Genomic DNA, 24179 nt, shown 5'->3' with positions numbered 1-24179 from the left:
TAAGGTCAGAACAGTTGAGCGACAGTGATGGTGAAATAGAAAGAGGGAGAATGAGAGTGAAAAAGAGAGAGAGAAATATTGAGAGTAGGGGAGAGATAGAGAGAGTCAGACAGAGCGAGGGAGAGCTGTAGAGAAAGAGGGAATGATAAACAGAGAGAAGAACACATAGAGAGAAGGGGAAAGCGATTAAGAGGAAAAAAAAATCTATCTATATAATATTATATTTATTATTGTATCTATTGAATATTATCTAATGTATTATAAACCACATTTCTCGAATTTTAAGCTTTAAGAATGTTAAGCCTGTGTAATTATCTCTGCTGTTTCCCAAAGCTCAGTGTACTGCAGTCAATACAATTAAAATCAAAAACTTCAAGACATACATTAAAACACAATATTAATGAGTTTTAAGGTCAATCAAAGAACTCGCATACCCGACCATTAGTAAGGGCATTTCAAGCTGACAAGCAAAGCAAAGAAAAAGCGACAAAAACAACGTGCTTAAAAGAGCAGTAAATGAGAATTTATCCACTTGCTGACCAACGAGAACACACCAGCACACTTCCATTTGCACACATACACAGGCAGAGACATACACACCCACACACACACACACAGAGGGACGTCTGGGATACACGCACATCGTAAAGTTTTAATCGGATGTTGTCCAGCTTTACATGACGCCATCTACTGGCTTAGAGTGCAATATCCTGTGGCACGCGATAGCATCGCACACAATGGCAAAAGGGAAGCTGCCACACACACACACACGCATACAGACACAGTTTTTGCCCTGCTTCCTCGCTCACACACAGCGAATGGCTAACTCACATTTGTGTTGTTTATGCCGCCGTTTTGGATGCCTGTAGAAACGCTTTTGGCCCTTTGCCGTTTGATGGCATTCGGCATCGCAATGGACTCGCACCACGCTATGCCACATGGCAAAACAAAGCCCACGGACGGAGAGCACGACGGACACTAGACACAGTTGCTGCTGCTGTTGCTGTTGCTGTTGCTGTTGCAAAACATTTGCCACAAAGGCTTGAAAAGCGCTAGAAAAAAATCAGTTGCTTGTGGAGTGCGACTGGGGCAAGCAGAGGTGGAATTGAGGGCTTCTTTTTTCTACGGATTTTCATTGTTGCCACACGCACTCTTGGCTCGACTGGCGTTCAGCGTGCCGGGTCTGAGCAGCGGCAACGTCGTTGTCATTGTCGTGACAGGAAATTAAGATGAATGTGGCGAGCAAACTGCAGCTCCAACTGGACTTTGAGCACACACACACACACACACATACATAGACACAGTGGAGTGGACTCTGGGCTGAATGAGGCGAGTGGATGTCGGACTTGGGCTTTTTCGCTTTTTCCCGCTGTTTGCGCTGTTTGTCTCTGTTGCTTAACGGTCTCTTAAAATATTCATAACACAAACTGTTGCCACTATCTGCAGATGGCAAGCCGCAAATGCGTCAGACTGCCATCAGCTGCAGCAGAGCGAAGTCAAGTGGACTGGAGTGAAGTGGAGTGGAGGGGTGCTACTGCAAAGCAAGGGCAAGTAATGCCATTGCTGGGTGCAAAAGTTGCGCTTTGGAGTTAATTGATTTTTATGAATTACTTAAGTGACTTTTTTATGCAGCGCCAACTAAATGAACACATAGGGGATTAGTGTACAGCGTTGACTTAGTTGCCTTGGGGGCGTTAAGGCAGCGGACTTACATTCGACAATATTAGCCTGAAAGCATGGCGAGTGCTGCTGGTTGGATTGGAGTAGCCCTGTTGATTACTTTGGTATTCTGTGCAGAGAGATATTCGCTGTAGATTAAAATACAACTGGGTCTCAAATGAAAACCGAGGTAATTAGCCGAAGGGGCTAAGTGTTTTATCATAATGCCTTTTTTTTTTTTTTTCAAAATATCTTCAATTGTTGTCTTTTACTCGAGGAGCAGCCAAAGGCATTGGACTTGAGTGCAACGCGTTCGTTTGCGATCGACTCGCATTGTTTTTGTTTTTGTTTCATTTCACTTCGGTTGTTTTTCGGCCGTTGGGTTGAGTTAAATGAAGCGTAAAGTCTTTTGTATGTGTTAGTGTGTGTGTGAGTGTGAGCTTGCCAAACATATTGTCTTGCGTAGGTGTATTGAGAGTGAATGTGATTACCGTTATTTGCTCACGAAAAGAACGGAAGTTCCTCGCTCAAGGTGCGAGCGAGAGAGAATGATATTTTTTGGTTGATCATTGCTGTTGCTCGAAGAGAGCGTAGAGAATCAAACAATCAACTTTTATATGCAAGCTGTGCTTAGATCATATAAATTCCTTGAAGGGATTTTGACGAAATAAATAAAGAGTTAAAATTATTCTATAATGAGAAAATTAGTTGAGCAGCTCCAGTTAAGAAATTGCCTTCATATATTTGTATTATATAATATTATATTTGTGCATATTAGACTCAATATAAATGTACTTTTACTTTCCGTAGATATGCCTTCTACCTCTGTTTAATATGTTAACAAATATTATGGAAAACAAACATTTAAATTTATTAAAATATATGTGCAAATAAAAAAAAAAAAAAAAAAAACAAAATAATTCAAATATACTTATTCAAATAAAATAAAAATATTTGCGGCTTTTATACACATTTTTTTTCTTTTACCCATGTTACTGACAATAGATTTTTTTTTTTTTTTGTATTGTAAGATAAGTTCAAAAGGTTAATAATCATTTTAGGATAAGAAATTTCCATAGCAGAAACATATTTCTTAAAATCCAAATAATTAACTCAAAACAATTTTGAGTTGAAAACAATTTTACTTAGGCTAACGTCATCAGGTTCTGCTATTGAAAGCAGTACCCCTCTAAGGGGGAAACTCTGCTCAAATATTTGAGGACAAAACGATTACATAGCAAATGAGCCAAAATTGTTGTTAAAGTTTGAACTGTTTCCAATGCTCTGTTTTGGGCTAATAACTTAATTGAGCCATTGCACGCATGGGAGAGCTCATTAAAAAGTTGCCAACTGTCAACAGCGAAGTCCCTCAAGCGAATGGCTACTGTATGTATGTATGTGTGTGTTGATACTGTAGTATATAAGCCAATGTCTGCTTAAGAGTCACTTATAGTCTGGATTATGGTTCGTTACGTGCCTCGGCTGGCTGATGGCCGAAGAGTGGAGCTCTCCTGGCCATTGACTATTTACCGCTACAGTCACATATTCTGGCCCCTCGATGCGGCCACCTCGACCTTTTGGCGTCGCTTTGACTACGTCTGTGCCTGGATTGGCTGCTTCGTCCTGTTGCTGCATAACGACGCAGAGCTGCGATATTTGCGCTCGCAGCGCAACAATCTGGACACGCTGCTGACCGGGATGCCCACCTACTTGATCCTCTTCGAGTTTCAGCTGCGCTCCTTGCATGCTCTGCTCTACAGGGAAGATCTGCATCAGCTGCTGCAAACGTACTTCGCCTCGATCTATGTGGAACGTCGGGCACAGCCGAAACTCTTTCAGCAAATCGAGCGTAAGCTGCTGCCCAATCGACTGGTTGCCTCACTATATGTTTTGGCCGTCTCTGGCTATGTGATAGCGCCTATCATGATGCTGATTAGGAGGCAAAAGGAATTTGTATATCCCATGATTCCGGCCTTCGATGTTGAGCCCCTTTACCTATTCGTTCCCCATACCCTGAGCAGCGTCTGGGTGGGTGTCATCATAGCTACGGCGGAGTTCGGAGAGACGACGCTCCTCTGCGAGCTGCTCACCCACCTAAAAGGTCGCTACATACTGCTGCAGCAAGACATGGACGCGGCCATTGAGCAGATATTGGCCGCCCGACAGCGTCCACTAATGGCACAGCAGCTGCGCGAGCTGCTGGTCAAAACTCTGCGCCAAAACGTGGCCCTCAATCAATTTGGAGAGCAGCTCGAGGCGCATTTCACGGTACGCGTATTTGCAATGTTCGCCGGTAGCGCGCTCCTGCTCTGCGCCCTGGGCTTCAAGACGATTGTGGTAAGTGTGTGTGTGTGTGTGTGATAGCCGAGAGTTGATTCACTTGCTTTTAACTAATCGACAGAGTCCAACGGGCAATTATATATATCCGATGTGGTTTGGTGCCAAGACAATAGAACTGCTCACATTGGGTAAGCTGGGCTCCGACCTGGCCTATGTGGTAAGAGCTAGAGATGATCTTAGTTGAGTTTGAAACTAAGATTCAAAATCTCACCGTGCAGACAGACGCCCTGAGCACCATGTACTATCAAACGCAATGGGAACAGGTGATCTATTACTCCACCAATCCATGTGAGAATCTGCGACTCATAAAGCTCGTTGCGCTCTCAATCGAGCTGAGCTGCAGGACTTACTATATGACGGGCTTAAAATACTTTCGAGTCAGCCTGCAGGCAGTTATAAAGGTAAACACGCACATCTTTTGCTTACAGTTATTTCATTTCAGTCTGTCTGTCTCTCTCTCGCTCTCATTGCAGATACTACAGGGCGCCTTCTCTTACTTCACGTTTCTCACATCGATGCGCTGAGCGTCTGGCCTCAATTGCAGCTATCAGCGTCTGCACAATTTAATAAATCGTAATTTGTTAATGATGCATAATGCGAATTTTCAGAATCGGGTATTTCGCAGAGGAGCTATCGCAGCACTCTCACACAAATGATTGCATATTAAAAGTCAATTATTGCTGAATTAATTTTAATTAAATTAAATCGATAAAAGGCGATGTTCGCGCATCGCTGCCCGCTGTCGACGCCACTCAATATTTATGTATGTATGTGTTTCTGTGTTAAGCGTGTGCATCTGCCCGAAAATAGGCAATAAAATATTCACAATTTCAGCAAAAACTGTCAAAAACTTTCGCCTTTGGCATTTGCAATTGAAATTAGAAGCGCTCCAAGGCAGCTGATCTACAGTCTTTGTCATAAATCTTACACTTTTTCTTTCACTTGCTATGTTTGAATTCTCCCTCTTTCCCTTGTTGGTTTCAATTTCCTGCAATGCGAGCGCTTTGCTTAATTAATCTATTAAAGTTTTTCCCATCAAATGAATAAAAGTTTTCCCATAAAAATCTGAGTCTCTCCCTCCCGCTCGCTCCCACTGATAAGTTGGCGGCTCATCGTGCCCATCGTGCTCGTCGTGCTTGCTGGGGCTTGTTTCACGGCATGCCTCTTTGATAGTCAAATGTAACACCGCACCGGCTCACACGCGTAGCTAATTTGCACTTCATTTGCGGCGAATATTTTACAGCAGAAATAAAGCTGTTCAACTAACATTCGCTGTCGAAGTAGTTAAACTTGAAATAGCTTTGGGATTATCAAATGGAATTTCTAAAGTCTTGACGAACGGAAATTGCACTGCTATCAGCAGACGAGTTTATTAAGATCATTTAAATTATATAGATCATGTATATAATATATAATATAATTATATAAGTATAACTTATTTTTCCAGCTCTGCATCCATAAAAGTAAAATTAAAATTTAATAATAGTATTTACTCGTCTTAGATATCAAATAATAGTTTAGCTTTTGCTTAACCTAAGATTATACGAAAATTATATTTTATCTATACATCAAAGATTCTTAGCATATATTTATATATTAAATTTCTATTTACGTATATGTGTTAAAACATATTTTTATTTTTAAATATAAACACGTGCTCTATCTATTTTGAATAACCCTCTCCAATGTCTAAAAGCTGGAAAATCAATAGATCTATATATATAAATATTTCTTAAAAATATAAACATATCCAGAAAATATCTAACATTAAAAAAAAAAAAAAAAAAAAATGGTTACAAGACATGAGAGGATAAAACAAAATCAATCTATTTATATAACATATAAAAATACAATTTTAAATTTAATATATAATATATATAAGTATATGTGAATAATATCCAAAATCCCAATATTTGGAAGCCGCTAGTTTATTTATAAATATAAATATTTATTTATATATAAATAAAATATATATATATACGTTTATTTTTATCATGGCACATTTTTAATATTCTCTGGTAAATTTCACATTTTGCTGTACTTTTGCGTAAGCCAGTGAAATATTTTATATTTATGCTTTGGTGTTGCCAACTGGAAAACAAACAAACACACGTATGTATGTTTGTGTGTGTGGGTCGTGGCAAGTAGCAAAGGACTAGCAAATGTTGCAAAAGTTTTAGCTTGTAATTATCATTAGCGATATTGTGCCTAAAGTTTTAGAAGCCGCGTATTAAGCGGCCTGAGGCCACAGAATTCCAAATGGATGGCAGACAGTGGGCGCAAATATGTGCGTGTGTGTGTGTGAAGCAATGCTTCAAAATGCTGCACATACATTGAAACTTTTGGCTTCATTTAACTTGGCATTTTGATTTGATTGCAGAGACACCATGAGTAAAATAGCTAGAGAGGAAGAGGGAGAGATAGAGAAAGAACGAAAGAGAAATGGAGTGTGAAAACTAGACAGACAAAGAGAAAGAGAGAGAGAGAAAGAAAGGAGAAGAGAGTGAGAGAGAGAGAGAGAGAGAGTCAAAGTCAGGCGTTAAATCAAATTATGCGTCTGCAAAAGTTTTAATTGCAAACTCCATTAGCTGCATAGTTTTACAATTTTATTAATTTAATATTTTTGGTATTTCTTATGTATAAAGCTATATATATATATATAAAGCTATATATATATATTTTTATATATATATAGCAGAGAAATATATTAAAAATTAAATACTGATTAGGCTGCGAATATTTTTCTTAGATATGTGAATATATTTTGTAATATATGTATATACACTTCGCGTCATCAGGTTAGCGCCCCCCCTTACACTCATTTTCTTTTACGTTTTTCTCTTTGCCTATTGCACGCAACTTCTTGGTTTTTTGTTTATTTCATTATCATCATATGAGATGTCTCTCATACCAAAAAAAACCGCGAGTGAAAACCCGTTATGTTTTATTTTCTATTCTTCTGTATTTTCGCAAAAAATGTGTGCACTTATTTTGCGTCATCAGATTAGCGCCCCCAAATGCAATTGTAATTATCTTGCTTATTTTGGCAATTACACTCACCAAATTTTTTGTGAAGCTTAAAGTATTCAATATATTTATAGTATGGGTAAAGAAACAGTTTTATCTTTGGTTGAAAATCAAAGATTGAGGCATACTTTGAATCTAGACTATGCAACCATAAAATTGCTGAAAAATCAGGAAAAAACACAAAACTAAGTGGCAATTTTCTTACAAATAGGGAAAACTATGGAAAAAACTATATAAGCGGCAATAATCAAGTGATTTCAGAAGGAAATAGAAGAGCATTAGTTCGAGAAGCTTCGAATTCCCACGAATCGACCACCAAGATTAGGGTTAAAATCAGTGTTAAGACGAGCTTATCAACGGTCTAAAGAGCAATTAAGAAAGTTAATTACTTAAAGAAACAGAATGTAAAAAAAAAGTCACCAGTCGATATGCTGAGAAAAGAAATACGCATTAATTTTGGCCGGGCGAACATGACGTGGTCTATCCAATGGCAGCATGTTGGCTTTTCTGATGATAAAAATTGAATTTGGAAGGAACTGATGGCTATAATTATTATATCCATGACCTACTCATAGAAGAACATTATTTGGAACGGTTTCCAAGCCGCTGCGGCGGGGGGGTGGTGTGGCATTGATGTAGGGTGCAATATCTTACTACAGCGCTTGTAAGCTTCAATTTTTGACATCGCGCATGAACGCATAGGACTATAACATCGTGTTTAAAACTGCTGTTCCGCATTTCTATAACCTGTCTGAAAACCGGCATTAGATTTTCCAGCATGATAATGCCCCAATTCAGAACGCCCGATCCCTGAAGTCCTGGATTCAGGGCCAAAAAATTGATCTCATGGAGTGGCCACCATACTCACTCGACCTTAATATCATTGGAAACGTTTGGGGATGGTTGGTCAGGAAAGTATATGAGTCCGGAAAGCATTATAGTGCAAAGACAGAGTTAATCGAAGGTACTGAACACGCTTAATCAACCATATCCTTGAATAATATTGAACAACTTTATAATTCCATTCCTAATCGAATTTTTAAAGTAATTTCAAACAAAAAACGGCACTACGCACTACTAATATTACTTAAAAATAACAATAGCTTAAAATACAGGTGTTATTTTTGGTAATTAACTTAAATAAATTGAATTTAGCGCAGGGGGCGCTAATCTGATGACCAAAATTTTGTTACATGTTTTTTGTACATTTTACAAAAAAAAAATATTAAAAAATAATCCTTATTGTTACAGTAGCCATTCTTTTTGTATTTTATAGAGAAATAAATGGAGTATAATGTAAAAAAATTTCAAAGCTGGAGCTCTGCTGGTTTAGATTTTATTTAGCTTTGAGGTTGAGTGTAAAGGGGGGCGCTAACCTGATGACGCGCAGTGTATAAACAGGTAAACTAAATCCCATTAATAGTCGTCATTGATAATTTGTGTATCACTTGCTGAGCATATTCTTAACAATTATCCTTTGCATGCTTATAAGATGTTAAGTGCATATGTATTGCATTTCGTACCATCTATTAGAGAGTATTTGAGCTGTGGCTCACACTTATTTGACAGGTTGTCTAGTCGCACAGACAACACGTCGTATGCTTAATTAATTTTAAATGCACTTTTAACAGTTGCTTGACGCAAAGTTTCGAAACGAATTGCACTTAACGTGTAAGTCACACTGCGACCGCGCCCAACCTGTGGCACCTTTAAGGCCGACATTAATGTAACTTTCGCTGGAACTGAAAAAGCAGCTACAACAAATAAATCGCAGAAAGATAGAAAGCAAAAATGTAACCAGCCGGCAGGCAGCCCCATTCATGTGAGACTGCATTTGTCAGGCTCTGTCTGTCTGCCTGTTTGTCCGCCTGCCTGTCCGCCTGTCTGCTTGTCTGTGTGTAATTATGTCTGAGATTATGCCCAGAGTCATGGATGTAGTAGCATCTCTGCGTCTTCAATCCTCACCTCGCACCGCCCTCGCCTGCTGCTTGTCCTTGCGGTCTTCCTCAACGTCAAAAGTTTATGCGGCTTTCCCGGGTGCGAATCTCTAAGAGTTTCTCGCTTCCATCGTGTTAATGTGCTGATTTCTTGGCATTTGCCTTAGCTTTGTATGCGAATGACATTAGCTACAAACACAAGTTAATCGAGCTTTAAGTTTTCAGTGCCCTTTTTTTTTTTATAGAATTAAGCTTTTTAAATATTTTATCAGTATTTACCTTATATATAGTCTATAGTTAATTTGTAGATTTTATTGGGTATATACTAAAAGCTTTCATTAGATTTACTGTACTGGTGTCAAAGCTTTCTCAGAATATCTCAAAGGGAATATAAAAGCTTTAAATTCAGATACAGCTTTTAAGCGTATAAAAGTTTCTTTAAATTCATGTGCTGTGTTTAAGCTTTAGGTATTTAAAACGTCTTTTAAATTTGTTTAATATTAAAACAAAATACATGAAATGTGCTGGCAGCTTAAAGTTTTTGGTTGCTTAAAAGCTCAGTGCCTCATTCAAGTTCAAGCTTATATCAAGATTAATTGTTGGCCAAGAACAATGTTTGCATCTTGTGTCATTGAGATGGTTGTTCGCTAAGTGCGCTTTAAGTGTGGTTCCAAGATATTTTGTTCATATGCACTGCGCTCACCGACTTGAGTATTCACATTTCCCCTTGGCTGCTGCTGCTGTTGTGATTGTTGTTGTTGTTGCTGGTTGCTTGTGCTGCTGGGTTTTGGCTTTTGCTTGGCTCGTAAAGTCGCAGGAAGTTATTATCCTAAAAACTTTACCCCTGAGGGCAATACAAACAAAGGCGTAGCACAGCAACAAAGCGCAGCATTCATGTCTGACTATGAAATGGCTATGCCTGCACTCTCTCACACACACACGCACACCCACAATACACACACACCCACACACTTTACTTTGCCTATGCATGAAAATAGAATGTCATAAAATTAGAACGATCATCAGCAGCACAGAGCTGGCAACGAATCGTCTCGAGTCTGGAGTCTCGAGTCTCGAGTAAAAGCCAACAGCAGCAGCACACAAAAACTTGGCCAACGCGCAGACTTTTTTACTGCTCTTGGGTAATAGTTGATGGCCAGGCGCTCGCCTATCATCCACCTCAACTCATTAAATTCCATTTATATTATTTTCAAAATATATATTAAGACCACGCACAACACTAAAAAGTCTTGAATGCACTTAGATTGTGCTTTGCTGGAGATTGTGTTTCAGCATTTAAATTGGTCAGCGAAAGTTCTTTAAGATATTACTATATTTAGTTATTTAGTTTTATTTTTTAAATTCATTGATTATCTACTTACTTAAGTGTACAGAAAAAAATATCTTAGCATTATAATACTCATTAAAAATTGTTTGTTAATTTTTACGAATGTTTATGATCTCTATGAATTATTTATTATTTTTCCTAGTCCTTTGAGAGAGATTGGAGATTGGAAGCAGCTCGTGCTACCTTACCTTATCATAAAAGTTTAACCTATAACCGAGCAATATAACTGCTTTATCTATATCCATATTCTTATACAAATATAAATATAATATATTCCTCTTCTCTTAACATGTTAGAGTATCTGAGTCAAAGCACTTGCAGTGCTTTTCTCTCTTGTCTTTTGCCACTGTGACTTTACAGCTATCCGGTTGCCCATCCTGTTGGCCATCTTTAGTTGTAACTAAAAACGCAAATGCATTGCCTGCATAAATTAAATGCTTACGACTTCCGTTTTATATATATGTGTATGTGTGTGTTGCAGCAAGTTGGCGGTTGCCATTAAAGCCAAATATACGCGCATATACGAGTCAGGTGCATATAACACCCAGAACGACACACACAAAGAGAGATAGAGTGAGAGAGAGAGAGAGAGAGAGAGAGAGAGAGATAGAGAGAGAGAGTGAGAGAGAGTCGCACAGATAACAAGCTCGTGCGGGTATTATGGCCATGGGCATTACTTTCAGCTTTCAGTTTTCAGCTCTTGGCTGTTGGCTTTGCTTTGCTTTGCTGCTGGTGCGCTAATTTTTAATTACGACCACTAAATATTCAATTTTTAGTGCCAGGCAAAGCAAAGCCAAATGCGAACATTTCCTTTACCGGCTGCGCTGCAAAGCTTTTTGTTTTGCGGATTAACAGTCAGCAGGAATCACAAAATTCAGTTGTTGGCGAGAGGAGACACTTGATTCCTGTTGCTTCCAATTGCAAATGCAAATGCAAATTTAAATGCCACCAAATCTGAATTCTATTCATTTTAATTCATTTGTACTTCAAACATATTAGTTTCCCATTAAAGCTGGTTAGCTTAACTTAAAATCTTTTTACTAAGCTGGCTGATTGAATGAACCCGATTGAAGCGAATTCGTAAAACCAGCTTCATGATTGAGCTTCCGCCTCTCAATCACCTCTTTTCTCTCTCTCTCTCTCTCTCTCTCTCTCTCTTTCTCTCTCTATCATTATCTGTCTTCTTTCAAATCATAAAGTCTGTGAATCAGTGACGAATATTTTCTTGGTAAAATTGCATATATAATTTACAGTCAACCGTCGATGAGCACCCCAAAAAGGAAAACCGCAATGCAAACGTGATTTAGCCCTATTAAATAGACTTGTTCGTATATCTCCCAATATTCATAAAGCAATTATATGTATGTAATACATATACCAAATGCAGCCATATAATATTCCATAATATAACTACACGCTAATGTCTTTTACAATTTCCATGTGACACATTCCCCAAGGTGGGCGAAAGTTCTTTTCACATTTAGTCAACTTAATGATGATAAATTTCATTGCCATATTGTCATTTAGTCACCCGCTTTCAGTTCTCCATCCGTGACTGAGCGCCTGACTTAATCCGTTTATTGTGTTGACAAATGTAATTAAATACACTCTGCGTCGCTGTCGTTTATGCTCAGATTTATTTTGGCAACTGATTGTGACAAGGCAACTGATAAAAGGTCACGCAGGCAGCAGGTAACTCACACAGTAATATGGGCAAAGCATGGAGAAAGGAAATATTTCAGATGAACATATTTGATTTGGCATTCATTTAATTTCGAGATTACTTAACTTTATAATAATGTACGAATCCCATCTATAGTTAAAAACAATATATTTGCTTTATTTATTGACTTGAACTTATCAAAGGCAATACTATATTATTAAACAAAAGTAGAATTATTAAATGATTTTTATATATAATACTTTTATAATAAAAAAAAAAAAACAAATTTTAAGCTGCTTATATTTGCTCACATATTATTTGAAATTGGTTCAGGTAAATTAAATTAGAATTAAAATATTGTATTTTTTTTTTTAAAATTTAAATATTTGTTTTAAATATAAATATTTGTTTGTTTGTATGTATAATTAGTTTATTTCTTTCAATTTAGATATCCAACAATTTTCAATTGATATTTTAAGCTCTATATATGACAAATAAATTTCCACAAACTTGTCAAGTAAAGTCAATTGCTTTTGCAAAAGAAGCTATGCCAAGAAAATGTTCTGATATTGATAAAGTTATCGACGCATTTCAAATGGAAAATTCCTGTCATAATTACTGCAATAATAATAAAATTATTAGTTTAAAGTGAGCTACGTGTGCCTACGGATAATAAAATAGAATTTATTGATACTGCAAACATTCCTTCAGCTAATAATGAAGCAAAAGATATTCTAAAATCAAATTAAAAATATTTATTAAATTAACTTTACAATAATCGTAGTTGTTTCCTTACACAATTTTGTTTTAAGTTTTGTTGCAAATTCCGAATAACTTATTAAATGTCACAAATGGATGCTCTCAGCCCGCTTATAAGAGGCGTGAGGAGAAATGCCGCAACAGTCGCTGCCAATGCATCCAATTGAGAACATGTGGAGCTTTCCTAAAATATGTCTAGTACTTGCGTTGATGAAAGGCTGCTCAGCAGCACCTGCAGTTCCTGATGAAACCGATCCCGAGTTGATAGGTGGCTATTTCGAGGGCGATATGATCCTGAACGAGGGCAGAAATGGATTGATCGATGAAACTTTTCGCTGGCCCAACGGTATTGTCTACTATTATATAAATAGCGACTTTGGTGAGTTTTATTTTCAAGTTCATGAATTGTATTGTAATTTGTATTCACTTTTCCAGATCCGGAACAACGTAATGCCATTCTTCGCGGCATTCAGACTCTGGAGGCGAATTCCTGTCTCATCTTCAAGGAGGCCTCCCCTGATCAGCCTTACTATGTAAATGTCACTTCGGACGGGGTGGGCTGTAACTCCGCAGTGGGCTTCCAAAACAGTGTACAACGGCTGAATTTACAGAAGTCTAAGCCACGCTGCTTCCGTCTGGGCACTGTTATGCATGAGTTTTTACATGCCTTGGGATTTTACCATCAGCAAAGTACGTGGAATCGTGATGAATACATTCGCATCAACTTTGAGAACATAGAAGAGGGCATGGAATACAACTTCGACAAGTACAACAAAACCGAAGTGGACAATTTCGGCGAGGGATATGACTACGGCAGCATCATGCACTACAACTCCATGGGATTCTCCAAGAATGGCAAGCCGACCATTGTGCCGTTGATCGCGGGCTACGAGAAGTTAATCGGAAACCGACTAGAATTAAGCTGGGCTGATATTAGAAAATTGAATGCTATGTATAAGTGTCACAGAAAAGTTTGAGTCCTTGCACAGTTACATGAGCTATATTGATTCATGGAAACAAATTATGTCAGTTACCAGATGACCAAAAAAAGAAAAAATAAAAAAAAATAAATATATTAAATTAAAAATAATAAATAATAATAATAAATGAATTGGACCCCCAAACTTAACAAACTGCAAATAGATGCAGTTGATGAGTCGAAAATAAAAATGAAAGCGGAAACTAAGGAATTTTTAAATACGGTAAAAAAAAAGAACAAAAATTAAAATAATAAAAAATAAATAAAATCAAATATGATACTAAAGAAAACTGGTCTATAATTCTACAGATTTATAGATATGGATAGATGATATTTTCACCCCACGTCTACGTCAGTTTTTTATATATATCGACTAACCTTAATGTCTTGATCGAAATAAAGTTATATATGTATAGGCTTTATGAGATCAGCCTCGCTTCCTTTCGCCTGTTATATACACTTTATCTAAACCATTACCCACGTTTCGCATTTTCAATAGGTATAGATAAGAAGCTATCTCAGAAATTCAAATGTTCGATTCATGCCATACTTACTTCAGTTTGGCAAAATGATTAAATTAAAGTGAGCAGCGTGCATATGGACATATAATAAAATATATTAATATGATTCTATCAGAAATAAATATTTGCAAACTTTTAATATTCATAAATATATACACAAATTTAGTATTTGTTTGTGGATACTTCCCAATAATTATAGACGGTTTCTCCCGCAAGTCTATATCTCGGTGCGAGTCTTTAATGCCATTTGATTCTCGATTAGATAAGCCCCTGCCCTAAGTTGTAAATTTCAAATTTCTTAATGAATGCCATAAATGAGGCGCTATTAATGATGTGTAAAACATGCTTCTGAAGTGGTGCGCAAATAAAATGTCGCAACAGTCGCTACCAATCCATTCAGCTGTCAACATGAGGAGCTTTCCTAAAATATTTCTACTACTTGTGCTGATGAAGAGCTGCTCTGCAGCTCCTGCAGTCACATCAGATCGTGTGGAGACCGATCCCGAGCTGACGGCTGGCTATTTCGAAGGTGATATGATCATGAACGAAGACAGAAATGGAATGATCGATGAAACTTATCGCTGGCCCAATCGTATTGTCTACTATTTCATAAATAGCTACATTGGTGAGATTTATTTTGAAGTTGCAGCTGCATTTTATTGTAATTTCTATTCCCTTTTCCAGATCAGGAACATCGTAATCACATTCTTCGCGGCATTCGCATTCTCGAGGCGAATTCGTGTCTCATCTTCAAGGAAGCAACCAGCGATCAGCCTTACTATGTGAATGTCACTTCGGAGCCCGGCGGTTGCTACTCCTACGTGGGCTACCTAAACCGCGTACAACAATTGAATTTGCAGAATTATGCGCTGGACACCGGTTGCTTCCGCTTGGGTACGATTGTGCATGAGTTTCTTCACGCATTGGGCTTCTACCATCAGCAAAGCACGTGGAATCGTGATGAATACGTTCGCATCGACGAGGAGAACATCCAAGACGGCATGGAGCACAACTTCAATAAGTACGACAACGAGACAGTGGACAATTTCGACGAGGAGTACGACTACGGCAGCGTCATGCACTACAGCTCCACCGCATTTTCGAAGAATGGCAAAATGACCATTGTGCCGCTGGTCGAGGGCGCCGAGGAAATAATGGGACAGCGACTTCAAATGAGCGATGCCGATATTAATAAATTGAATACCATGTATAGGTGTCCCAGAAAAGTTTGAGCTGTTTCAGAATTACATACGCTAAATTGATGAAGAAACGTGTTTCATTGCGATAGCGAAGTTACTAGTTGCGAGAGACGTACGCGAATGAAGTCTGCGCGGGTTGCAGAGTCTGCGACTAGTCCAATGCATATGGTCAAATCGAATCGAACTGATTAGATAAAATCTAACTATGGTCTATGGGCTTTGCGGTAAATACACATTATAAATATTCGCTATAAAGATAAACTACGAGGTTATTAAATTCCAAAGCAAAGCGAGTGATATCGTCGCCTCTGTTATTCATTGCACCCACGTCCGTTCAGCGAGCATGAGTAGCATGAGCCGGTTCTTGATAATAGTCCGCTTAATCCTTTTGCTGTCACTGGATATCGGTGCAGCGCCTGCACCTGCACTTGCACCTGTACCTGCAGCTCGCACAGAAGTCGACCCGGAGTTGACAGCTGGCTTTAGCGAAGGTGATATGATTATCAGTGCAGAGCAGCGAAATGGACTGCGCTCAGATAACTATCGCTGGCCCAATCGGACTGTCTACTATTACATTAACAACAATATCGGTAGGTGGCGCTTTATCAGGCGATAATCTAGTAATAATAAACCAACATCATAACTCAGATCAGCCACATCGCGAGCAGATTCTAGTGGGCTTGCGAAAAATCGAGGCAAGCTCCTGTCTGACCTTCCAGGAAGTCACCCAGGACCAGAAATACTACGTGAATATAACCTCAGAGCCGGGCGGCTGCTTTACAGCTGTTGGCTTCCAAAATCGTGTGCAGCAAATGAATCTGGAGAGTTATCCGCTGGACGAAGGCTGCTATCGTATGGGCACCATAATGCACGAAATGCTGCATGCTTTGGGCTTCTATCATGAGCAGAGCTCGGCGGATCGTGATGAATACGTTCGCATAGCCTTTGAAAATATTGAGGAAGGCAAGGAGCACAACTTCGAAAAATTCGACAACGATAAAGTGGATAATTTCGATCAGGAGTACGACTATGGTAGCGTGCTGCACTACTCGCCCTACGGCTTCTCCAAGAACGGCGAAATGACAATTGTTCCCTTCAAAGAGGGCGCCGAGAAGCAAATGGGTCAGCGACTGCAAATGAGCCAGTGGGATATCAATAAATTGAACATGATGTACAAATGCCCCCAGCAAGTATAGTGCTATATAGTATAGAGATCATATATTGTGATGTATAATCCATTAGCCGTAATTCCTAGCAACTAAACAATTCTGAAAGCAGGTCATCATGAAGATGACTCCTAAAAGAATGCAACTGCAGTAGAGCACAGGGTGCTTCATATGCCCAACAAAAAATTATAGTAAATGAGTATTTTGGCTCTAATTTTATGTATATATATATGTATTGTTAAAGTACTATATCTGATTGTACAGTTTCTACACTTAATAAACCAAAAAAAAAAAAAAAAAAGTAAATGAGTATAAAAATCTGAATGCGTTATCGACCTACTTTCAATAGCTATAACACGTTAACAAATCTCGATGTTGAATTTGAATGATAAGCCCAAAATAGAACTTTGATTTCGATATGTATATGTGAATGGGACAGATGTTTTCATTTCGCTAACTTTCGCACGACAAAAGAATAATAAAAGAAAAACCAAACAATCTTGAAGCTTGAGTTTTTAAAACGTTAACAAACATTTGATTGATTTATTTGATTGATGCAATTTCCATATTGTGGTGACGCGTTTGCCTACTGTGAGCTATTACAAAAACTTCTTCATTTAATAATATAGCTAACGATAACTTATAGTCAAATTCAAAATATTATTTCATTAAGTACTTTAAAATGATCATAAACGCTTCCAATGATATTTATTTTCGATTAGATTATGCTATTTCCAACTAAAAATTAGCTGTAAATTTCGAATTGCCTAATGAATGCCATAAATGAAGGGTTAATAAGGTTCTCAGTCCATTTATAAAGGCGTGGGAAAAATAACGAAACAGTCGCTAACAATGCATCCAGTTGTGAACATGTGGAACATTCTTAAAATATTTATAATCCTTGCATTGATGAAGAGCTGCTATGCAGCACCGGCAGCACCTGAAGCACCGGCAGCTGGAGTTGAACTCGATCCCGAGCTGACGGCTGGCTATATAGAGGGCGATATGATCCTGAACGAGGACAGAAATGGGTTGATCAAAAAAACTTATCGCTGGCCCAATCGCATTGTCTATTATTTCATAAATAGCAACATTGGTGAAATTTACCTTGAAGTTTTTACAGCTGCATTTTATTGAAATTTGTATTCCCCTTTCCAGATCAGGAACATCGTAATCACATTCTTCGCGGTATTCGCATAATCGAGGCGAATTCATGTATAATCTTCAAGGAAGCCGCCAGCGATCAGCCTTACTATGTGAATGTCACTTCGGAGCCCGGCGGTTGCTACTCCTACGTGGGCTACCGAAATCAGGTACAGCAGTTGAATTTGCAGAATTATGCGCTGGACACCGGCTGCTTCCGTTTAGGCAGCATTGTGCATGAGTTTCTGCACGCCCTGGGCTTCTACCATCAGCAAAGTACGTGGAATCGTGATGAATACGTTCGCATCGACAAGGAGAACATCCAAGACGGTAAAGAGAGAAACTTCAACAAGTATGACAAAGAGATTGTGGATGACTTCGACGAGGAGTACGACTACGGCAGCGTCATGCACTACACCTCCACGGCATTCTCGAAGAATGGCAAAATGACCATTGTGCCGCTGGTCGAGGGCGCCGAGCTAATAATGGGACAGCGACTTCAAATGAGCGAGGCCGATATTAACAAGTTAAATAATATGTACAATTGTCCGAGAAAAGCTTGTCCAAGAAGAGTGTGAGTCGTTACACAATTACAAATTCACAGCTCTTGATCCATTTAGCTCTTGTCAAGTTTACGCAAAGTCTGTGGTAGTCCAATTTATAGGGTTAGCTGAAATGAATCGAGCTGATAAGATAAAATCTATTGGTTATGCACTACGTATATGTTGTACATATTTGCAATAAAGATAAATTTCGCAGCTAATAAATTTCCGTTCAACGAGCATGAGGCAGTGCTCAATAATAATCCGCTTAATCCTTTTGCTATCACGTGATAGTGCAGCACCTGCACTTACACCTGTACCAGCAGTTGGAGCTGCGTGATATGATTATCAGTGCTATCGGCTACAGCTATCGTCTACTATTACATTATAATTCAGTAATAACAAGTTAACATCACATAGTCTTGCGAAAAATCGGCCAGTGGGCCTCTATCAGCAGCAGAGCTCGATAGATCGTGATAAATACGTTCACATTGCCTTCGAAAAATTCACACGGGAAACAAATGGGACAGCGACTGCAAGTGGGCCAGCGGGATATCAATAAATTGAACATCATGTATAAATGCTCCCAGCAAGTATAGTGCAGATATATAAACTATGTAGTATAAAGTTCTATCTATATATATATATATTGTGATGTATTATCCATTAGTTGTATTTCTACCAACTAAAAAATCCTGAAATAATAAAGATCTCTCAGTCAAAAAGTGCAAGTTCAAACTAAAAAACTCGACTGGTTGCTAAGAAGCGAGAGCCCTCTGTCACTACGAAGTAAGAGGCATATATACAACGCAATAGTGGCACCTGTCTTCACCTATGCAATGCCTTTATGGGTGTCTGCTGCAAGAACTCGCATAAACAAAGTTCAAACCACACAAAACAAAGCACTAAGGACTTGGACCGGAGCCAAATGGTACGTCAGAAATGAAACCCTGCACACCGACCTCTAGATGCCGACAATTGCTGAGCTCATTGGCCGACACAGCACCAGGTACGCGGACAGAATATCCGCCCACCCAAACCAGCTTGCAGCCAATTTATCTGCAATAAAACTATATATATGTAAAAAAAAAATAAAAATAAAATAAAAAAATAAAGATCTCTGTTTCATGAAGACTCCTAAAAGAATGCAACTGTGATAGAGCACAGGGTGCTTCATTCACACAAAAAAAAAGTATATATATATATATATATATATATATATATATATATATATATATATATATATAAATAAATAACAAATGAGTATAAAAATCGAAGATGACATGAAACTCTTATCGAACTACTTTTAAAATATAATTATAGCTTTCAATCACTATGACACGTTCTACTTACTCTCTTCATATAGAGCGAGTTAAGAAATCTCGAATCCGAATTTGAGCGATAAGCTCAAAATAGAAATTTAGATTTGTGTGTGGACAGATGTCGTCATTTCTTATAATGTCGCCGGCTCTCGTACTACAAAAAGCGCGAGAGACGCTCTAAGAGCCTGATCAGCTTGTCGGCCTTCTGTGTTCCCCTCTCTCTACTGTTCTCCATCTAGCCGCTCACCTCGTTTATAGCCGTGTAAATGCTGCTGATAAGCGGTCATTCAAGACAATCGTTCACTTGTTCAGTTGGGCGATTACGCGTGTTTTCGTATCTGAAACTTGGACTATAACAGAAACATTCGTGGAAATTACTCATCCTATTCAGTGTGCAGTAAGTCGAATCTAATTTCAGCTTGTCGAGCACTTAAAAATCCAATCAGACCATTGATAATAAAGATACCATTTCAATTAACCCATAGAATTGATAATGCTGATTTGCACGTGACGTAGGCAGGGGAGTGGGTGAGCAATGAAAAGAAGACTCTTTGCATTAACAATGCTGAGCTGCCTAGGCGCCAGTAGATGACGGGAGCAGTTCCCAAAAAGAAGAAGAGTAAGTTAGATATGCTCTTTATTTTAGCTAATCGATAGAGAGTATTTAATGGAACTATCTCTTGATATGATTGATATCATCAAGAGAGAGAAAATGAGTTAGACAGAGTTATAGTATCAATTACTCTGGTCTATTCCTAAAATAGTTCTCATATCTTCAAGTATGGTTTTCTTTGACAGATTTTGGGTGTTAGGAATATGTTGCTTAGTTAAATCTATTTTGCTTAAAATAGATTCATTAAAAGAATGTCCAAACGAGTTTTAATTAATTATAATAAATTAAACCTATTACAAATTTAAGCATTTACTCAACACATGCCCTGCAACAATCCATAATTTATTATGAGAAGTCAGGGGAAACCCTCTCGAAATCTGGCAATCGCATTGGCGATTTCGTTAAGCTCGCTTCTAGAGGTGTCCAGTGGCATTATCTAAGCGCAATCGATTGCCTGTATCTAATCATCGGACCCAACTTGTGATTGCCGCATATTTATGCCCAGTTGGAACGGCGCACATGCGTCAGTTAGAATTTAGCAACGTCGCGAACAAGATGCAATCCTATCGAGCAGTCCTTCTGTTATTCCTGTCCGTTCGGCTCCTGCGGTGCGGGGGCATGCCGTTGCCCTGGAAGCTTCGGGCCGATCCCGAGGAGTCGGCGGGCTATGCGGAGGGTGACATGAAGTTGACGGAGAGACAGCGGCAGGTGTTGCAGCATGGCCCCATGGGTCGCAACGGTCTATTGGATACCACAAGACGTTGGCCCGGCAATCTGGTCGTGTACAGCATCTCCACAGACTTCGATGACGCCCACAGGCAGGCCATTCTGAAGGGCATGCAGACGATCGAGGAGACGACCTGCATACGTTTCCGTGAGGCCAACGAACAGGATGTGGACTATGTGAGCATTACGGCCCAGCCCGGCGGCTGCTACACGGCCGTGGGCTACCTCGGCGGACAGCAGCAAATGAACCTGGAGATATACCCCATCGGCGAGGGTTGCTTCAGGCCCGGCACCGTGCTGCACGAGCTGATGCATGCGCTGGGCTTCTACCACGAGCAGAGCTCGGCGCTGCGCGATGACTACATCGAGGTCATCGAGGAGAACATCGTGCCCGGCAAGGAGTTCAATTTCCAAAAGTACTCGGATAAAGTCGTCACCGACTTCGATGTGGGCTACGACTACAATAGCTGCTTGCACTATCGTCCCGGCGCCTTCTCCATCAACGGCAAGGACACGATTGTGCCGCTCGACCCGACAGCTGTGATCGGACAGCGCCTGGGCCTGAGCGACAAGGATAAGGACAAGATCAACATCATGTACAAGTGCCCCATTTTGATATGAGCTGTCAAAACTTGGCCTCCACTTTGTATTATTCTTCTTAAAGTATTAGATCAATGTGATATTATTGTGCCTCATCCATCCAAGCCATCCCACTCCATAAGCAGTCCCTGCCGTTATTATTACTATAATTATTTTTAATCTTTACACATATTTCGTTATCCTTGGCTTGCAATGTATTTACAAAGCGCATCTGACATTGCGTAAATTAAAGTTCATATATTAACAATAATCGCATTTAAGTAGTTTCTCTTGTTTTTTTTTTGCGACCCATTCGCGTGACGATAAGCGTTTGCTTTTTCCTTATCTCAAGTGGGGCTGGCTGGCCAAATGAAGCTTGGACAGTGCCGTGTCAGGGCCGCAAATCTGTGCCACACTCACACACACTCACACACACTCACACACACCCACACACCCACACACATAGCACGTGCATAATTTTACCTTCAATTAAGCGTGGAATTGTTGTGCTGCAATCTGAAAGATGTACAGCTGCCTGTGCCTAGGCGTAACCACGTGCTGCTCCATGTTCGAAACTCTGTAATTGCGTGCTCCTAATGCGATTTATATGCGAGATTCAAATGTCGAGGCAACACCAGTAGCCGCAGGAGAGGCCATAGAAGCCATAGCAGGAGCAGGAGGCGTAGCAGTAGCAGCTGCATGCATTTTTGGCTGTCTGACTGCCTATCTGTCTGCGGACTTCTCGCATTGGCACTCAATTCTCGCATTTTGACAGCGCTTGTCGCCTAGGCACTCACATTGTTTCATTCGAAATTAAGAAAGCAGCCCTGCACTGTTCGTGTTCTTGTTCAAGCTGGGCCCAAATTAGCATAATAGTTGAGAACGTGCCACGTTTATCACAATTGAAAGGAATATGCTGTAGTAATAAATAATATAGGCCATGCTCATGCGCAGATTATGTGTTTTCCCCGCAACTAGATAACTAATGTATAATAAACTAAAAAAAATTTTTTTGGACATATTTGTGAAATAAAGTGCCAATAAGGGTTACTCATGCGATAGCCAAAGTCTTTAAATTACTGTCATAAATGATCGATTGGACTTTAATCAGTTGGCTTGACGATTGAGGCGAGTGACTCCGGAATTTCGCTATTCACGTATTCGTGGAGAGAGCTTTAGTTCCTTCTGATTTGTTTTTTAAGAAACGTAAACTTGATATTAATTTGCAAATAAAATTCTGTAGTGATAGATTATATATTCTGATTTGGATCTACTACATTTATAGTTGATTATTACCTACATGTATATAATCAATCAAAGAGCTCAACAAATTGCATAGTATTTTTTACTGATAGACTTTTCTAATTTGCTGCTATTGGATCAGCTATCTTATATACATATATTTAAGTATGTATATATAGAAAGTTTTAAAAATAAACTGTAATCTATATGGATCAATATTGCAAGTCAGCTTACCTATGTATGACATCACTCACGACTTCAAAAGACGATCATAAATACTTTTTTTAGACAGAGTGAAATGACGATCATAAATACATTTTTTAAACAGAGTGCAATGCTCGCATGATAGGAAAATATTTTGTATACATGACCCAAACAACTGTTCGAAAATTAGCAGAGCAGAGACAATGCTTCATTGTTATATGATTTAAAAATATATTTTACTCAAATTGGAGTTTCATATATTCACTCACATGGAACTAATATAGAACTTAAATATCTTACATATTTGACGGTTATAACTTTGGGATCTCTCAAGAATGGCCAACCAAATCTGTTGATATTCATGAGATTTTTTAAAAATTAACTATAAAAATTGTCCAAAACGTATATAGAACCAGACTGTACTAATTTTTTCTACTATACTATATAACTGTACATATCATAACGTCTGACACGGCCATACTTGTCAAACTGTCAGATAATCTATCTATTACTCAGGTATATAATATATGTGGAGGTGAATATGTACACAAATATATACAAATATATGTATATATGAGGCCACAAACTATTTCCTTTTCAAAATGGTGCTACCTTGGGAAATATATTTCGTGTGTCTTTGCTTGAAGCGTAGAAAGTGAATATGGTCATAAAATGATAAGAGCTTTAAGTACTTTATAAGCGTCTAAATTATAATTGAACACTTGATGCGATTGCCAAATTTTTGATTTTTGGTTCTATTTTTAGAGTTACAGCTAAATGAAAACTATACCAATTATAAAATCAAAAGGGCTACACAAGAACATTTATGATTTCAAAGAAAAGTGTTTCATTTGGTTTCATTTCATTCATTTCACTTTTATCAGCCTATGAAATGGGTGTAATAAAATTTATATGCTGGCAATATATATATATATATATATATATATATATATATATATATATATATATATATATATATATAGATTGCATTTAATGTCAATATAGATTTTCGCATAACTGCGAGACTTACTGCTCAAATGCTAAGATTAAAAAGTGTATCTGTCTAAAATCTAATATAAACTTGCTAAATATAGTTTCTATATAAATTAAATATAATTATAATAATATGTAAAAATAAATAGAATTATAAATATATATATATAAATAATATATCACTGATACGCATAAAATACATACTAATACCTATTCA

The 24179-nt window shown here is 38.4% G+C and overlaps 6 protein-coding genes across 6 annotated transcripts; all 6 read left to right on the top strand.

Moving 5' to 3' along the window:
* The first annotated feature begins 3120 nt into the window (after positions 1 to 3120).
* Positions 3121 to 4523, top strand: LOC6577461 (odorant receptor 35a). Its single transcript, XM_002003392.1, has 4 exons — positions 3121 to 3996; positions 4061 to 4156; positions 4218 to 4400; positions 4473 to 4523. The coding sequence occupies exons 1-4, from the start codon at positions 3121 to 3123 to the stop codon at positions 4521 to 4523; spliced, it is 1206 nt and encodes a 401-aa protein (XP_002003428.1).
* An 8327-nt stretch (positions 4524 to 12850) lies between these two features.
* On the top strand, positions 12851 to 13799 carry LOC6577460 (seminal metalloprotease 1). The gene is made up of 2 exons (XM_002003391.3): positions 12851 to 13112; positions 13169 to 13799. The coding sequence occupies exons 1-2, from the start codon at positions 12866 to 12868 to the stop codon at positions 13708 to 13710; spliced, it is 789 nt and encodes a 262-aa protein (XP_002003427.1). The 5' UTR covers positions 12851 to 12865; the 3' UTR covers positions 13711 to 13799.
* Positions 13800 to 14610: 811 nt separating this feature from the next.
* LOC6577459 (seminal metalloprotease 1) lies at positions 14611 to 15499 on the top strand. The gene is made up of 2 exons (XM_002003390.3): positions 14611 to 14858; positions 14918 to 15499. Exons 1-2 carry the CDS (start codon positions 14642 to 14644, stop codon positions 15463 to 15465), a joined length of 765 nt encoding a protein of 254 aa, XP_002003426.3. The 5' UTR covers positions 14611 to 14641; the 3' UTR covers positions 15466 to 15499.
* Positions 15500 to 15740: 241 nt separating this feature from the next.
* LOC6577458 (seminal metalloprotease 1) lies at positions 15741 to 16899 on the top strand. Its single transcript, XM_002003389.4, has 2 exons — positions 15741 to 16022; positions 16081 to 16899. Exons 1-2 carry the CDS (start codon positions 15776 to 15778, stop codon positions 16626 to 16628), a joined length of 795 nt encoding a protein of 264 aa, XP_002003425.1. The 5' UTR covers positions 15741 to 15775; the 3' UTR covers positions 16629 to 16899.
* Positions 16900 to 17463: 564 nt separating this feature from the next.
* On the top strand, positions 17464 to 18546 carry LOC6577457 (seminal metalloprotease 1). Its single transcript, XM_002003388.4, has 2 exons — positions 17464 to 17694; positions 17757 to 18546. Exons 1-2 carry the CDS (start codon positions 17469 to 17471, stop codon positions 18317 to 18319), a joined length of 789 nt encoding a protein of 262 aa, XP_002003424.3. The 5' UTR covers positions 17464 to 17468; the 3' UTR covers positions 18320 to 18546.
* A 2196-nt stretch (positions 18547 to 20742) lies between these two features.
* Positions 20743 to 21794, top strand: LOC6577456 (seminal metalloprotease 1). Its single transcript, XM_002003387.4, has one exon. It carries the CDS (start codon positions 20774 to 20776, stop codon positions 21563 to 21565), a length of 792 nt encoding a protein of 263 aa, XP_002003423.1. The 5' UTR covers positions 20743 to 20773; the 3' UTR covers positions 21566 to 21794.
* Positions 21795 to 24179: the final 2385 nt, after the last annotated feature.

This window comes from Drosophila mojavensis, unplaced genomic scaffold, assembly GCF_018153725.1.
Source record: "Drosophila mojavensis isolate 15081-1352.22 unplaced genomic scaffold, ASM1815372v1 contig_36, whole genome shotgun sequence".
Classification (NCBI taxonomy): domain Eukaryota; kingdom Metazoa; phylum Arthropoda; class Insecta; order Diptera; family Drosophilidae; genus Drosophila; species Drosophila mojavensis.
Note: the sequence above shows the minus strand (reverse complement) of the source record. Positions and strands in the feature narration are given on the sequence as shown.

Coding starts and splice junctions, on each gene's coding strand:
- LOC6577461 (XM_002003392.1), top strand. CDS start 3,121: ATGGTTCGTTACGTGCCTCGGCTGGCTGATGGCCGAAGAGTGGAGCTC. Junction 4,157..4,217: donor GCTCCGACCTGGCCTATGTG/GTAAGAGCTAGA, acceptor CTCACCGTGCAG/ACAGACGCCCTGAGCACCAT. Junction 4,401..4,472: donor GCCTGCAGGCAGTTATAAAG/GTAAACACGCAC, acceptor CTCTCATTGCAG/ATACTACAGGGCGCCTTCTC.
- LOC6577460 (XM_002003391.3), top strand. CDS start 12,866: ATGCCGCAACAGTCGCTGCCAATGCATCCAATTGAGAACATGTGGAGC. Junction 13,113..13,168: donor TTATATAAATAGCGACTTTG/GTGAGTTTTATT, acceptor TCACTTTTCCAG/ATCCGGAACAACGTAATGCC.
- LOC6577459 (XM_002003390.3), top strand. CDS start 14,642: ATGAGGAGCTTTCCTAAAATATTTCTACTACTTGTGCTGATGAAGAGC. Junction 14,859..14,917: donor TTTCATAAATAGCTACATTG/GTGAGATTTATT, acceptor TCCCTTTTCCAG/ATCAGGAACATCGTAATCAC.
- LOC6577458 (XM_002003389.4), top strand. CDS start 15,776: ATGAGTAGCATGAGCCGGTTCTTGATAATAGTCCGCTTAATCCTTTTG. Junction 16,023..16,080: donor TTACATTAACAACAATATCG/GTAGGTGGCGCT, acceptor ATCATAACTCAG/ATCAGCCACATCGCGAGCAG.
- LOC6577457 (XM_002003388.4), top strand. CDS start 17,469: ATGTGGAACATTCTTAAAATATTTATAATCCTTGCATTGATGAAGAGC. Junction 17,695..17,756: donor TTTCATAAATAGCAACATTG/GTGAAATTTACC, acceptor TCCCCTTTCCAG/ATCAGGAACATCGTAATCAC.
- LOC6577456 (XM_002003387.4), top strand. CDS start 20,774: ATGCAATCCTATCGAGCAGTCCTTCTGTTATTCCTGTCCGTTCGGCTC.